The sequence below is a fragment of the Ranitomeya imitator genome, chromosome 4 (assembly GCF_032444005.1).
Source record: "Ranitomeya imitator isolate aRanImi1 chromosome 4, aRanImi1.pri, whole genome shotgun sequence".
Taxonomy (NCBI): domain Eukaryota; kingdom Metazoa; phylum Chordata; class Amphibia; order Anura; family Dendrobatidae; genus Ranitomeya; species Ranitomeya imitator.
In genome coordinates, this window is record NC_091285.1 from 273,089,949 (window position 1) to 273,107,533 (window position 17,585).

Genomic DNA, 17,585 nt, shown 5'->3' on the forward strand with positions numbered 1-17,585 from the left:
GCCGACCACTTCACTGCATACAAGCAGTCCCTCGCCAGCTTCAAGTCTGCGCTCACTGCCGCAAAACAAACTTACTTCTCATCCCTCATATCCTCCCTGGCCCACAACCCTAAACAGCTTTTCAACACTTTCAATTCTCTTCTCCGTTCCCCCGCACCTCCTCCCTCCCCCCTCATTTCTGCTGATGACTTCGCCTCTTTCTTTAAACAGAAGATCGATACGATCAGAGAAAGCTTTGGCCCACAGTGCCCACTACCCCTCTTAGCTCCTCAACCCTGCTCCTCAAAAACCAGCTTCTCCACCATGACAGAAGATCAGCTCTCCACCCTCCTGTCGAGATCACACCTCACCACCTGCACGCTTGACCCGCTCCCATCCCACCTCATCCCTAACCTTTCCACGGTCTTCATCCCAACCCTAACGCACCTCTTCAACCTCTCACTCACAACAGGTGTCTTTCCCTCTTCCTTCAAGCATGCCAAGATCACACCCATCCTAAAAAAGCCCTCCCTCGACCCATCCTCTGTGTCTAGCTATCGCCCAATATCTCTTCTCCCTTATGCCTCCAAATTGCTGGAGCAACATGTCCATCTTGAATTGTCCTCCCACTTCTCCTCCTGCTCCCTCTTTGATCGGTTACAATCAGGCTTCCGTTCCCATCACTCAACTGAAACTGCCCTAACTAATGTCACCAATGACCTACTAACTGCCAGGAGCAAGCGACACTACTCTGTCCTCCTTCTCCTGGACCTGTCTTCTGCCTTTGACACTGTAGACCACTCCCTTTTGCTACAAATCCTCTCATCCCTTGGCATCACAGACTTGGCCCTTTCCTGGATCTCGTCATATCTGACAGACCGAACATTCAGTGTCTCACTCCCCCACACCACCTCCTCACTTCGCCCCTTGTCAGTCGGTGTTCCTCAAGGCTCTGTTCTAGGACCCCTACTCTTCTCCATCTACACTTTCAGCCTGGGACAGCTCATAGAATCCCACGGTTTGCAGTACCATCTCTACGCTGATGACACGCAGATCTACCTCTCCGGACCTGACCTCTCCTCCTTGCTTACCAAAATCCCGCACTGTCTGTCTGCCATTTCAGCCTTCTTTTCTGCTCGCTTTCTACAACTGAACATGGACAAAACAGAATTCATCACCTTTCCCCCATCTCACTCTACCCCTCCACCAGACCTATCCATCAATGTCAATGGCTGCTCACTATCCCCAGTCCCACACGCCCGGTGCCTCGGTGTGATCCTCGACTCTGCACTCTCTTTCAAGCCACATATCCAAGCCCTTGCCTCCTCCTGTCGTCTCAAACTCAAAAATATTTCCCGGATCCGTGCTTTCCTTGACCGCAACACTGCAAAAACGTTAGTGCATGCCCTTATCATCTCCCGCCTCGACTACTGCAACCTCCTACTCTCTGGACTCCCCTCTAGCACTCTGGCACCCCTCCAATCCATCCTACACTCTGCTGCCCGACTAATCTACCTGTCCCCCTGCTATTCCCCAGCCTCTCCCCTGTGTCAAGCCCTTCACTGGCTTCCTATCGCCCAGAGACTCCAGTTCAAAACCCTCACACTGACATACAAAGCCATCCACAACCTGTCTCCTCCATACATCTGTGACATGGTCTCCCGGTACCTACCTACACGCAACCTCCGATCCTCCCAAGATCTCCTTCTCTACTCCCCTCTCATCTCTTCTTCCCATAACTGCATCCAAGACTTCTCCCGTGCTTCCCCCATACTCTGGAACTCTCTACCCCAACACATCAGACTCGCGCCTACCATAGAAACCTTCAAAAAGAACCTGAAGACTCATCTCTTCCGACAAGCCTACAGCCTGCAGTGATCCTCAACCTACTGAACAGCCGCACAGTCAGCTCTTCCCTCTCCTAGTGTATCCTCACCCACCCCCTGCAGACTGTGAGCCCTCGCGGGCAGGGTCCTCCCTCCTTATGTACTCGTGTGCCTTGTTATCTGCTCATGTTTAATGTATTTGTCTATATTTGCCCCATATTCACATGTAAAGCGCCATGGAATAAATGGCGCTATAAAAATGTATAATAATAATAATAATAAACATATTTCTCTAATAGAAACCACAGGAGCGTTCAGCCAAACGAGCACTCCTTTGTATGGGAAAGAACGTCAGAGATTGGTGCGGGCCAATCAATCGGTCAAAGCATTGTTTAGCCGACAGCCATATCATGTGTACCATGGGCTTAAGCACTACCCAATAAATAACAGAAATTTTAAAAATGCTATAGTCATCTTGAAAACAGAACTGAGCAACCTTTGCAAAAGGTAAATTGTAGTGGCAGCAGATGTAATTCAAGAACTGAGTGTTTCTTCGCTACTTAATATATCCATCCCATTGGCAGATGTCTTTGTATTGTGATAACGTAGTTCACTTCAGCTTTTAAGGGTTTAAATGTTATGTTTTTTCAGAAAAAAAGATAAAATGGCAAAATTCACTTTCGCGCATGCATACATTTTACATATATCAAAATGACAAAAAAAAATCACACATACCCTAACAATGATCCTTTCAGAGACATGTGCAACTACAAGAAAGGTCTCCTCCTTAGTCACAGCATATAGGCCAACCACCAACATGAAATACCTGTGAAAATGACAACCAGGCAAAAAAAGACATGATTAATACAAATAACACTCCTGCTCCTGCGGTAATTAGTTTCTATAATAGCAGCAAACCCATTCTACCCCAATTAAAATGAACTTAAAAACTGAATGGTTTAAAGAACTTGCCCTCTAAAGCTCATTTTCTAATGTAATCGAGGACAATAATTTGCAACTACTGATAGCCATTATTTACTTGGAAGTAGCGATCCTAAATGTCACAATCAAACCAATAAACAAGTCTTGCAATATGACTTAGCATAAAAGCCAAATCAGAATCTCAAATTTTAGACAAGGTGTTTTGGGCTTATTTTTAGGAAGAATGTCTTTGGTCACCCGCCATCATGAAACTAAATTCAGACACTTCCCTGTTTTTTAGCATTTCTTTTTGTTATTGCAAGTTATGTGAAGCTCCTACCACACATTATTGTAGAGGCTACCATCCTGAACCAACAGCAGCATGGCTACCTATGATACTGCTAGTTGGGAACATAAAACCTGCATCAGGCTTAGACTTGCAGCCATAACATAGATGATAAAATATGTCTACCATAAGTCCATTTAAATGAAGTCTTACGACCGCCGATCTGAGGTCATTTAATGCTTCCGGTCCAGCAGATGTACACTCAGCCTACTCTTATCACACCTTTGTGCCAACAGTGCTTACATCTATTGGTGGGAAGGGAATCCTTATCTAGAGCAGGAAAGCAAACAGTATCTGCAGATTTTGAATAATTTTCATAGAGACCATAACCCAAACAGACATAAAATAACTAGATGGTGGCCCAATTCTAATGCATCGGGTATTCTAGAATATGTATGTAGTTCATTTATGAAGATTTTAGAATAATATATTGAATACACAGGATTCGGCCGGCCGCGACCAATTAGCGAAGCTTGGTTCAAATCCTGCGCCAATTCGCCGGACTGCGCCTGTTGCTGATTGTTTGCGGCCGGCCACGTAGTATATAGCACAGCCACGTAGTATATAACAGCCCACGTAGTAAATAGCACAGCCACATAGTATATAGCACAGCCACGTAGTATATAGCACAGCCACGTAGAATATAACACAGCCCACGGAGTATATAGCATAGCCACGTAGTATATAGCACAGCTCACGGAGTGTATAACAGCCCACATAGCATATAGCACAGCCACGTAGTTTATAATAGCCCACGTAGCATATAACACAGCTCACATAGTATAAAACAGCCCACGCACGCAGTATATAACACAGGCCACGTAGTGTATAACAGGACATGTAGTGTATAACACAGGCCACGTAGTGTATAACACAGGCCACGTAGTATATTGCACAGCCCACGCAGTATATTGCACAGCCCAAGTAGTATATTGCACAGCCCACGTAGTACATTGCAGCCCACGTAGTACATTGCACAGCCCCCGTAGTACATTGCACAGCCCAGGTAGTACATTGCACAGCACAGGTAGTACATTGCACAGCCCACGTAGTATATTGCACAGCCCACGTAGTATATTGCACAGCGCCCATAGTATATAGCACAGCCCACGTATATAGCACAGCCCACGTTGTATATAGCACAGCCCACGTAGTATATTGCACAGCCCACGTAGTACATTGCACAGCCCACGCAGAACATTGCACAGCCCACGCAGTACATTGCACAGCCCACGTAGTACATTGCACAGCCCACGTAGTACATTGCACAGCCCACATAGTATATAACACAGCCCACGTAGTATATTGCACAGCCCACGTAGTATATTGCACAGCCCACGCAGTATATAGCACAGCCCATGCAGTATATTGCACAGCCCACGTAGTATATAGCACAGCCCACACAGTATATTGCACAGCCCAAGCAATATATTGCACAGCCCATGCAGTATATTGCACAGCCCACGTAGTATATTGCACAGCCCACGTAGTATATAGCACAGCCCACACAGTATATTGCACAGCCCAAGCAGTATATTGCACAGCCCATGCAGTATATTGCACAGCCCACGTAGTATATTGCACAGCCCACGTAGTATATAGCAATGTGGGCATCATATCCCTGTTAAAAAAAAGAATTAAAATAAGAAATAGTTATATACTCACCTTCCGTCGGCCCCCGGATCCAAGCGAAGCATTTACCGATGCTCCTCGTGCGCTCCGGTCTCAAGAGTGCATTGAGGTCATCTCGCGAGACCGCAATGCATGGACCGGCCACCGGAGCGTCGCTAGGAACGGGAAAGGCCTGGGCTGGATCCGGAAGGTGAGTATATAATGATTTTTTATTATTTTTAACATTAAATCCCGTGCCAATGTCGCTGATTGGTCATGCCCAGCCAGCGCGACTAATCAGCAACATTGGCGTGGGATTTAAATCATGCTTCGCTGACTGGTCGTGCCCAGCCGATGCGACCAATCAGCGAAGCGTGATTTAAATCCCTCACCAATGTCTGGGGGGTAGTATAGAGGGGCACTGACTGTAGGATAGTAGGGAGCAGCCGGAATGTGCCCGTCGCTCCCAAGAGTGCATTGCGGTCTCACGAGATGTTGACTTGAGGCCGCTACGTCATCATCTCGCGAGACCGCATTGCATGGACCGGTCACCGGAGCGTCGTGAGGAGCGGGAAAGGCCTGGGCTGGATCCCGAAGGTGAGTATGTAATGATTTTTTTTTTATTATTATTATTTTTACATTAGATCTTTTTACAATTGATGCTGCATAGGCAGGGTTAATAGCAGCGTTAACGAAATGTGTTACACCACGGTATAACGCGGTCCGATAACGCTGCCATTAACCCTGTGTGAGCGCTGACTGGAGGGGATTATGGAGCAGGCAATGACTGCGGGAAAGAAGGAGCGGCCATTTTTCCGCCGGACTGTGCCCGTCGCTAATTGGTCGTGGCTGTTTTGCCGCGACCAATCAGCGACTTGAGATTTCCGTTACAGAAAGACAGACAGAAAGACAGACAGAAAGACGGAAGTGACCCTTAGACAATTATATAGTAGATGGTAACAATTGTAGCTTATCCTGGTGTGATCAGAACTTTTACGGGGTCATTGTGGCAAGTGTTATTGTGGGAGCACTGCTTTTGGCACACACTGTTGCTAAATTTGTGGGTTCTGAGGCTGTTTCACGGTGACAAAGAGGGTTTCACTACTAGAGGTGCATTATTATTGTCACATAGATGACAGATAATTGTCACATAATACACTTGACAAAACAGCCACATCATTAAGCACAGGCATGGTACGCTACCTCTGATCTGGATTTGGTTTTCCTTTCTTCCTCATATTATTTGCAGTAGTTTCACTAAAATGTAACCTTCCCAGGGTTACTTTAGTGACCTGATCTGGGGGAAGATTTACCCTACAAAACATAAAAATACAGACAATAGAAAATATGCACACTTGGACACAATGCACAGATCACAAATTGCAAACCTTCAATTATTTTTTTCTTATTTTAAAAAACCTGAAATGCTTTATTTATCATGCAATATTTCTACAATGTCCATAGGTTGTGCCGTGATCACACAAAGCCGAGTAGTCACAAGTTAAAGGATTGTCCACCAATCTCATTAAAAGAATTTTCTTCACTGCCAGATTTCCTTATTGACTGGCACAAAAGATTACCAGCTTAAGACCCAAAGGACCGGTCTTTAAAGGGAATCTGTCAGCAGGTTTTTACTATGTAAGCTGAAGAATGCATGTTGCAATGGTTAAAACACAGATTTCAGCAATGCCTTTCTTATCAAGCTCCATGGTTTTGTTTCCTTGCAGTGACTGTTTTAGCACTAGGAGCTTATCATTGTGGACCACAGCAGCATGCTAGTCTGACACTTCACTGTCAGCCTTGTGTGGGCGGGGTTAGCTGTCTCAGCTCTGCTGTATTGCTAAATCTAAGGCTGATTGTGTCAGAACGGCTGCACCGAATACCCTAAGTGATACATTGTTGGATTTAGGGCCTCTTTGCCTACATCATGCTGCTCTCAGATGAGTCAGCAAAAATGTTCTGATATATTCCCTTTAACATAATGCCGTGTGCTAACAGTCCTTTTGACATCCCCTTGAACACATCTTCTTTACTTCCTACCCAGGCTTTTAAAAATTCTCTATATGTATATTGTACTATATATTAGCCAATCAGGTTATGTACTTGACAATTAATACTTGTCCCAAATTTTTTCATTATTATTTTTTTTTAAAAAGCATATTAAAAATGAATGTTATCATGGTGATTTTATAAAAACAGATTAAAAAGATTGCCTTTGTGTTTCAATGTGTAAGTCACATTAAATGTTAATTATACATGGACGTAAGTGACAGACATCTTGGTCACTGATGTGTCTAAGAGGGAAATAAGAAAGAAACTTACGTAACAGGATTGAAAGGTCTCTTCGAGCGGTCGGACTGAGACTGTTCAATGGTGATTGTCTGGTTCATAGCTTCTACCTATAATAAGATTTAATAATGCGTGTTAGCATACTGGAATTGTATACAGAATAGAGAGTACATTTATACAGTACCAAGGCTTATATTTACTGGGCTATTTACTCTGCCCATTTGTGTTATTTAAAGGGAACTTGGCAGTTGATTCGCGCTGCCTGAACTACAGGTAGCACGAATCAGAGGCCACTTCGTATTTACAATCATCTAGGTTTTATTATGGGATGCTGTAGAGTTTCAGAGAAAAACATAGAGGAAAGCATGGTGACAAAGTCACTAGTCCTTCTGGCTTTTTTAGACTGACAGCTCACTTTCAAGCAAGCTAAGCGAGTGAGAAGAAATTTTACTTGGATATACAGTGGTGCTTGAAAGTGTGTGAACCCTTCTGAATTTTCCACATTTTGGCATAAATTTTACCTAAATCTACATCAGATTTTTACACGATTACTATAAGTAGGTAAAGGAAACCAATTCAAACAAATGGGTCAAAAGTATGTGAATGTTTAGGATTAGCTAATAATTTAACGTATCAATTACCTCTGCGACAAGTCAACTTAATCCCAGAAACACAGCAGTGCTTACGAAATACTCTAGATGTGGCTATGCAGGATCAGGCCTCTGATTCATGCTGCCTGCGGTTCAGACGGCGTGAATCATTAGACAGGTTCCCTTTAAAAGGACTTGTCGTCAGCTCTTTGTCGTACTTCTTTTTCCATTAATAACAATAGTATTGGCAATTTGTTGTTACTCTCTTATTCCTTCTGGAAATGTGTGAAAAAATTGATAACTAGGAGTTACAAAATTATCTTGTAATTATTGAGTGTCCTCACATAGAGGGATTCAGTCGGCACTGACTGGACAGTCTCAGGCTAGGGCTACACATAGACATTCATTCTAAAAATCTCTTTGGGTAGCTTCATGGGTTGTGGAAATTGTGGCAGAAAGTTCTGTAACTGCCCCATTCATCTGTTAGAACCCATCAAGTAAATAAAAATTGATTTTCAGTCACAAAAAATTCTGCAACAAAATCTGCAGAGTAGGATTTTACTCTTATAAAGAAAAGAAAGAATCTCTCTGAAGTTTGAAAATCAATTCAAAAATTACTCCAGGCAAGTGAGTAGCTTGCATCGTCTTTTTTTTCACTGTATACTAGAATTCCTGAGCTACTTTTTTTTAAGAATTAGCTTATTTTTTCGCACAGCAAGATAAACATTTTACAGGACCCCTTAAATCAGTTAAGCGAAGTTAAAACAAACTTCCACTTCATAATGTTGTTATATTTTTCATGATGTTGCTACATTTTTTAACCATTTGGCCCCAGTTTCATAGTTACTTTTTTACTGTCATCAAATATAATTTTAATCTTTATTTTTCATCCAAGAAATAATCCATACGGAAGAAGTATAATTGTAGATAAAGAAAAATAATCAGGAAACAGATATTTCAAAGATGGCACTGGGATTCCAGAGCCGCATTTAGGAGATGACAAAAATGGGCATTTGCCCAGCTTCCCTATTTCAAACAGAGCCCCTTAAGACTAGAGAGTGAAGCAGAAAAACATTTTGTATTACAGTCCGTTCTAGTAGTAGAGATCGAATATACACTACTTACAGACAACACAAAGTATGATGCCCCATGTTAGGACTGGCAGAACACACCAAATAATAATTAGAGAGGATATTAGGTGCGTTCGCAGTCCGGGGTCCACCGTGCAGAAAAGGCACGGACTATATGGTGGTATAATGTGAATATACACACGGGTTAGCTTCACTCGGTTTGAAGGAAGCGAACCCTGTTGCGTTACAGGGTCGCTGTACCGCACAAAGAGTGCAAGCAAAGAGTCACAGAACTCTGTCCCAAGACTCAGGGAAAGAGTTCCTCTAGACCTCTTGCACTCGACACCGCTACTGGGGTGTCATTGATTAATCTGAACTAAGAATTTACTGCACAAGAGTGTGTGCAGCGCCACTCTGGCGGACGCCACTAACCACCCAAACTTGGGCCAGGAAAGTTCACTATTAGCGCACGGGGCCGCACTGGCGGTCACTGCTAACAGATGCAGTATCGTGTGCTAGATGTGCGGGATAGCACTGTCAGGCGCTAGGTAGCTTCCACCATTCGCGAGCAGTCAACAACTCTAGGGATGGGAATGATTCGGAGCTTTCATCCATCGACAGGCATACATCCACACACACGTCAGCAAGTTTACACTAGCGCATGGCCGAGCGGCCATGCAAATTTTTTATAGCAGTAGCGCTCTGGGACCTTCCTGATGATCTAACAGGAGTCGCAACAGGACCTGAGCATGTGACCTCCGACCTCCAATGGGAGGTCGTCCCGTGCTTTTCAATATGAGAAAAGTAGGACTTAGTCCCTGAAAGGCCTGCTCGCTGCTGATCAGTGCTGGCTACAAAGGCAGAGCCTGGAAAGGCAGCAATAACCAAGCACACAGTATGAGCTTGAGCCAGACGCTGGGACCGATGTCTCTGCTGAGCAGGTTCCACTGTGGCTGGAGGAGAATGGGAGACCGAAGTGGACATGGTTCGAGATTCCCCCTGTGCAGCGGTGGAAACTCAACACCTAACACCCCATTTCATATAAAATTATGGCTCAGTGGTTAAAACCATCTACTGGTATCATAGGTACAAAACCATCTGCATGGACTTTGCATATCCTACCCATGTTTGTGTTGGTTTCCCCACAAGCTCCTACTTTAGAAAGGCCATGGTTTTCAATACTTCTTATATCATAATATAATAAATCATTCCAGAAATATAAAAATATGTAATATGCCACTTACCTTTACTCCAAAGACTTTCAGATAAAAGCTGTTAACAGGATTCAAGCCCAACTGTGTTTTTATATATTTGGGGTTTCCAAGCACTCGGATGTGAGCTGTCACCTGAAAGTGGTTCTTTTTCTGGCATACATATGCATCATCCACTGTAGAAAAGTTAAATCCTTTGTCGGTAATTACTTGATATCCCACGGCAGGACTATAAGAAAGAATAGGGTGATTAAACAATTCTGGCAAAGTCATTACAGTATATAAATATTGCAAGGATTTATTAGAAATGAATTATAATAGCTTTGTGTCTGAGCTTGAATATAAAATGTATACTATGTATATTTTATGAGAAATACATGAATGATCATGAAGAAGACACTGTTCTATTAGTAAACTCTATCATTAAAAAGTTTAAAGGATTATTCCCATCTTCACAGATGGATATTTTCAGATACTGCTTATAGGTACAAGCAATTTTGCAATTTACTATCGCGTTCCACCCGCAGCTGTTAACATGTTAAATGCTGCTGTCAATATCAGACAGCGGCATTTAACATGCTCGCGCCAGAAGCGTGTCATTAATCCCGCCTGTCGTCACCTATGTCACATGACCACCGGCCACCGTTGAGTTGGCATGACAACCCGGGGTCTGCAGGAGGCTCCTGTGATTGTCATTGCCGAATAGCTATGAGCACCACCCAGTGGTCGGCGCTCATAGCAAGTGAACATTTCTCCTAAACAGAGCAGGACTGAAGCCCTGTTGTGTGTAGCACAAGCTATCAGATGATCGTAGCTTCTAGTCTCCCATGGAGACTATTGAAGCAAGTGAAAAGTTAAAATAAAAGATTTAGCAGGCAGGGGGATGACAGTCCCCCTGTACTTGGATCGGAGACCCCGCGGCATGACATGGAATCCCGATCATTGCCATGGTGACCCGATGTCGTCATGACGACATACAGGTCATCAGAGCTAGGAAAGTTGCTGATCATGCACAGTGCATGATAAGCAACTTTCTCTGTCAGTGCAGAGTTGACAGTTTGTACAGCACAGGGATGCTGCTGCATCCCCATGCTGTACAAGCAATCAGCTTGCAAAAAATGATAGTTCCATAATGGGACAAAGTAAAAAAGTTAAAAAAAAAGTAAAAAATGTTTTTTTAATCATTGTAAAATTATTATTTTTTTAAATCAAAAGGTATTGCATACATAAATAAATATGATACAATATGTATGAAAAAATATAAACAATAAAAGTACACATATTTAGTATCGCCGCATCCAGAATTACTCTACTTATAAAACTGTCCCACGAGCTAACTCCTTTAGTGAATGTCATATTAAAAAAAAGGGAAAAAAACAATGCTTTATCATCATACCAGTGAACAAAAAGTAGAATAAAACGCGATCAAAAAGACGGATATAAAAAAATGGTGCCGCTGAAAACGTTATCTTGTCATGCAAAAAACAAGCCATGGTATAGCTCCTTCAGCGGAAAAATAAAAAAGTTATTACTCAGAATAAAGCGATGCAAAAAAAATAATTTTTTTCATAAAATAGTTTTTTTTGTATAAAAGTGCCAAAACATAAAATAAACAATATAAATGTGGTATCACTAAAATTGTACTGACCCGAAGAAAAAAACTGCCTTATCAACATAAAAATCCAATATGAATCTGGTATCGCTGTAATCGCACCTTCCCAAAGAATAAAGTCACCTAGTCACTTATACCACATGAAAAATGGTGTAAAAAATAAATAAATCCAATTCTTTACCTGCTGTTAATTTTTTCATTCTGCCTCCCAAAGATCGCAGTAGACACGGCACGCATTTATCCAGTACTCTGCGCTGAGCGCTTACTGCTTTCCATGTAAAACTCTGAAATACAGACAGAACCTCTGGCGGAAGATTCCCTATAATGAGGGAGATGGAAACACTGTGCACGTCATCTGAGCAGTGATCCGGTGGTGTCAGTCTTTTTAGGATTGCATAAAAGTGCCATCATACAGTTTTATGCACTTCTGAAAAGAAGGGCACCGCTGAACAGAGGCCAGACAGACACCAGAGTATCTCTGCTACCTCAGAGTTACTTACCCAAAGTAAGTGGTAAGCGAAGAGCGCCAGATAAATGTAATCCCAAACTTTATGTAAAATGTTCCAAATAAAACCTTCAACTCAATCCACAAAAAAGCAAGCCCTCACTCAAGTCTTTCATCTGTTAACGGAAATATAAAGGGCTTCCACGTTACTGGTAGCACAAAGGCTCTGGAAAAGTAAAATGGCTCCTCACTCGCCAAAAGAAATCCAGCGAATTCTGCGCTTTCAAATCCAAATGCCCCCTCCCTTTTGAGCCCCACAGTGTATCTAAACCACATAGAGCGTCCATGTTTGGCATTTCTGAAGCGATGAAAGATCGCCTAACTTACGGGTGCATGCCTCCAGAAGCACGTGCTGGGCATAACGTACTGGTGACTGCAACGTACTGGTGCGTGCAACAGACTGCTCACTACAGCATATTGGTCACTACCATGGCAGTTTGCAATTTTCACTCAGCAACATTCATTGCTGCTTGTTTCTTGAAAATACCCATGGAGTCAAAATCGTCACTACACCTGTAGATAAATTCCCAAAGGAGTATAATTTCCAAAATTGGGTCTCTTGAGGGGGCAATCTGCTCTTTTAGCAATCAGGAGCTCTGTATATGGAGTCTGCAAACTGTTCTAGGAACATCTGCGCCCCAGGAGGCAAATAACGCTCCATTCCTCCTGAGTCTCTCCGTATGGCTAAGTAATAGTGTACAGCCATGTATGCGGTGTTGCCACGTTTAGTAGAAATTGTGGGACAAATTTTGGTGCCATTTTTACCCACTTTTTGTATGAAAATGTAAAATCTGGGGCTAAAACTAAATTTTGATGCTAAGGCTGTTTTCACACATCAGTTTTTTGCCATAATTCACAATCTGTCGAATGTTGAAAAAAACGGATCCGTCGCAGATTGTGAAAAACTGACCGACGGATCCGCTTTTTCACCAGATCCAGCTAATTAGATCCTAAAAAAAATCGGAGCATGCTCAGTTAATCCGTCACCGGATTCCATCATTTGACGGATCCGGCGCCATAGGCTTCCATTCTAGTAAACGTCGGAAGGCAACGGATCCATTTTCTCGACGGACATAAAAAACGTTACTATGTCTGTTTTCTCCTGCCACCGTAAAAACTATTTTCGACGGATCCGGCGAAAAACGGATGAAACGTGAGGCCATCCATCGCAATCCATCGCTAATACAAGTCTATGAGAAAAATAAGGATCCGGTGGCAACCTTTGTCGGATCCGTTTTTTTCAACATTTGCCGGATTGAGACTGACGGCAAAGGACTGATGTGTGAAAGGGGCCTAAAAATGTAGATTTTTTTTCTTCACTGCACAATGGTAAAAAATTCTTTGACACACCCGTGGTGTCAATATAATCACTGCAACCCTAGATTAATTGAGTGATAAAGTTTGTAAAATGGGGTCAGTTATGTGGGTTCTGCTGTTCTGCCACCTTATGGCCTCTCCCAGGGGGTCATGTCACTTGCAAACCATAACAGAAAAATCTGGCACTCCTTGCCTTCTGAACTTTGCACTGTGTCTGAAAATATGGACCTTAGTTTGTTGTAAAAAAAAATCTTATTACCCCTAAGAAAAATTTAAAATTTGGCCCTAAAACAACATTTTAGTGGTAAAAATGTAATTTATTCTTTCTTCACTGCTCAGTAGTATAAAATGTGAGGCACATGTGGTGTCAATATGATCACTGCACCTCTAGATGAATTCATTGGGCAATGTAGTTTGTAAAATGAGTTTACATATAGGGGGTGTCATGATCCATTCCGGGGTTTTATCCTGTCTGCCCTTTTCTCGGACAGATCATGTCAAGGGTTAACTTTGCTCTGCCTCATTCTGGGTTCAGGTTTGCTATTTAGCTCCAATGCATCCTGCTGGTGGTGTCACCTATAGTTCTGCCTTCGGCGTGTGTACCTGACTCTGGTAGATCTTGATTTGTCCTGCTGTGATCCCTGACTTGCCCCGTGTCTGTTGACTCCCTCTGTCTGCCCTTTCCCAGTGTTTCCCTGTAAGTTTGTTTGATTCCCTGGTTTTGACTTCTATTCTGACTTGCTTCTGCCTTCTGTCTTTGTCTTATCCGCTTCCAACTGTTGCTGAATCCCCTGGCTTGTTCCTGACCACATGTACTGCTGCAACCTCTGGTACTTCTGCTTTTGACTGTTTTTGACTCGGCTTGTCTGACCACTCTCTCGCCACTTGGTGGCTCCTGTGCTACTGCTCTGTGGTGCTACTCTGTGTGTGCTCCCCCCTGGTGGAAGTTGCGCTATACTGCACTGCAGCAGCATTACAGGGGGTTTCCGTTGTTCTGGCACCTCAGGGGCTCTGCCAATGTGACATGGCACCCTCAAACCATTCCAGCAAAACACTGTACTCCAATATGGCACCTCTTCCCTTCTGAGCTTTGCACTGTGCATCAAAAGTAGTATTCCACCACATATGGGGTATTGGCATACTCAGCATTTGTGAAAAAGCAAAATGTGGAGCTAAAAATAACATTTTTGTGAGGAAAATGTAATTTTATTATTTTCACGGCTCAATGTTATAAACCTCTGTGAAGCAACTGGAGGTTTAAGGTGCTCACCACACATCTAAATACATTCCCTAAGGGGTCCAGTTTCCAAATTATGGTCAATTGTGGGGGATTCCCACTGTTTAGGCACATTAGGGGCTCTACAAATGGGACATGACATCCACTACTTATTCCAGGAAATTTTACATTCAAAAAGTCAAATGATGCTCCTTCCCTTCCGAGATCTGCCGTGCACCCAAACCGTAGTTTTCTCCCTCATATTGGGTATCCGAATACTCAGGAAAATTTGCATAACAATTGTATGGTGCAATTTCTCCTGTTACCCTTATGAGAATGCAACATTTGGAGCTAAACCATATTTGTGGGGAAAATTAGATTTTTTTTTATTTTCACAGCTCAACGTTATAAAATTCTGTAACGCACCTGAGGGTTCAAAGTGCTCACCACACATCTAAATGAGTTCCCGGAGGGGTCTAGTTTCCAAAATAGTGTCACTCGGTTCAGATTTTCACTGTTTAGGCACATCAGAGGCTCTCCAAATGCGACATGGCATCCACCAATTGTTCCAGCAAATTTTGCATTCAAAAAGACAAATTGTGCTCCTTCCCTTACAATCTCTGTTGTGCGCCCAAACAGTGGTTTTCTCCCTCATATGGGGTATCGGCATGCTTAGGAGAATTTACACAACAAATTTTGCGCTCCATCTTTTTTGTTACCCTTGTCAAAATTTAAAAAAAAATTGGATCTGAAGTAAATTTTTTGTGAAAAAAAGTTAAATGTTAATTTTTTTGCACATTCCAAAAATTCCTGTGAAGCACCTGAAGGGTTAATAAACTTCTTGAATGTGGTTTTCAGCACCTTGAGGGGTGCAGTTTTTAGAATAGTGTCACTTTTGGGTGACTTCAAATGTGATGTGGTCCCTAAAAAAATGGTTTTGCAAATTTTGTTGGAAAAATGAAAAATCGCTAGTCAACTTTTAACTCTTATAACTTCCTAACAAAAAACAAATTGGTTCCAAAATTGTGCTGATATAAGGTAGACGTGGGAAATGTTACTTATTAACTATTTTGTGTGACATATCTCTATGATTTAAGGGCACGATAATTCAAAGTTAGAAAATTGCGAAATTTTCTAAGTTTTCCCGAAATTTCCAATTACTTCATAAAGTGACAGTGGACAGAATTGTAAAACTTGGCCTGGTCATTAACGTGCAAACCTCCTTCAGGGATAAAGGGGTTAACTAACCAAGAATCTGGCAATAAGATCGCAGGTCCAGTTTCTGTAAACTCACAAATTGAATAAAATGCTGGGGAAAGTTTCATCACACATTTCTCCTGCTGCAGCCATTGCAGGACAAATGTTACATTACATATGCAACCCATTCAAAGAAATGGATAATCACGCCATGTACATGTGCCAGAACTAAAATCACTCTCCACTTTGGCTTTTGAAAGCGGATCCACAAAATACAGCACTCAAAAATACACTAAAAGTATAACAATAAAGCTCATTGAAACCCACTAAATTTAATATTTCCCTTAGCTTTCCACATAAATACCCATACCAGCTAGTTGTACAGGCTGAAAGACAGCACATGATTGCCCACTAATAGATTCTTATAATACAACCTAGAAAAAAAATGTCAACAAGCTGTATGGTAACTCAGTGATGCAACTCCTTTGCCGTCACATTAAGCTGCTACACAAAAGAACTCACCTATTTTGCCCCTGCCAACAGGTATGCATTTACATTTATCTACCATCATATTGGTAAACTCTGTACAGTAAATATATATTTATTCAGAAACAAAGATAATACAGCTTACAACTGGTATTTCATATAGCTTAGGATCTTAGCTTCTTATTTGTCAGCTTGTAAAGTGAAAGTAAAGTGTGCTACACACACACTGAACTTCCTGGTTCTTTTTTAACAATGCTTTAACTGGCAATATAACACTATTGCTGGAGACAGAAACTAATGCACTAATAAACAGTAGTAAATACTAGTTGATGCAGCATACACAATATGGCCGGGGTCAAACTTGCAAGTGTGATGCGAGAAACTTGCGCGAGTCTCTCGCATCAATACCTGGCACTGCCGCCGGCGCTCGGACCGTAGCATGCGATTGCATGTATTTCTATGTAGCCGCACACTCCGGTCCGAGTGTCGGCGGCAGTGCCAGGTATTGATGCAAGAGACTCATGCGAGTTTCTCGCATCACATTTGCAAGTGTGACCCCGGCCTAAAAAGCATTATTCCAACACATTGTAACCCTTTTTATTTAATTAATTTCTTACATTTGCTCGGAATGTGCATTATACAGACTACTCCAATATGAGGTCTGGTAGGGCTTCCACGTTAGTGACTGATAACATTTGTCAATGGAAGATACTGTCTGCCCATCACTTTCATATCCGTGCATGTCCACCATGCAATCAGCAGGGGGTGCTATAATAAGAACAACATAGTCATCATTAGTATAAAACAGCTGGATAAGGCACAGTACACAGTATTATTATTACTATTATTTTATATAGCACCAATAATTTCGTGGTGCTGTACATTAGACGGGGTTACATCAAAACACAAATATCACTTAGGCTACGTTCACATTAGCGTTGCGCCGCCGTGCGTCGGCGACGCAACGCGCGACGCACGCTAAAACGCGCAAACGCGCGCAAAAACGCGCGCGTTTTGCGACGCGTGCGTCGTTTTCCGACGAAAATCGGACGCACAGAAAATGCTACAAGTAGCGTTTTCTTGCGTCCGACGCTAGCGTCGGAAACGACGCACGTGGCGAAAAACGCCACCAAAACGACGCACGCGTCCCCTATGTTAGGCTACGTTCACATTGGCGTTCCGCCAATGTGCGTCGCTGTTGCGCCGGCGACGCGCCGGCGACGCAGCGGCGACGCAGCGGCGACGCGCCCCTATGTTTAACATAGGGGACGCGTGCGTCGTTTTGGTGGCGTTTTTCGCCACGTGCGTCGTTTCCGACGCTAGCGTCGGACGCAAGAAAACGCTACTTGTAGCATTTTCTGTGCGTCCGATTTTCGTCGGAAAACGATGCGCGCGTTTTAGCGTGCGTC

At 42.8% G+C, this 17,585-nt stretch overlaps 1 protein-coding gene across 1 annotated transcript in view; it reads right to left on the reverse strand.

Moving 5' to 3' along the window:
• Positions 1-17,585, reverse strand: part of MYRFL (myelin regulatory factor like) — a 260,028-nt gene that overhangs the window by 94,530 nt on the left and 147,913 nt on the right. Inside the window, exons 6-10 of the mRNA XM_069764614.1 lie at positions 16,794-16,944; positions 9,877-10,072; positions 7,006-7,082; positions 5,887-5,997; positions 2,541-2,631 (exon numbers count right to left, since the gene is read on the reverse strand). Coding sequence (XP_069620715.1) covers positions 2,541-2,631; positions 5,887-5,997; positions 7,006-7,082; positions 9,877-10,072; positions 16,794-16,944 — 626 coding nt within the window. The remainder of the gene's footprint in view (positions 1-2,540; positions 2,632-5,886; positions 5,998-7,005; positions 7,083-9,876; positions 10,073-16,793; positions 16,945-17,585) is intronic.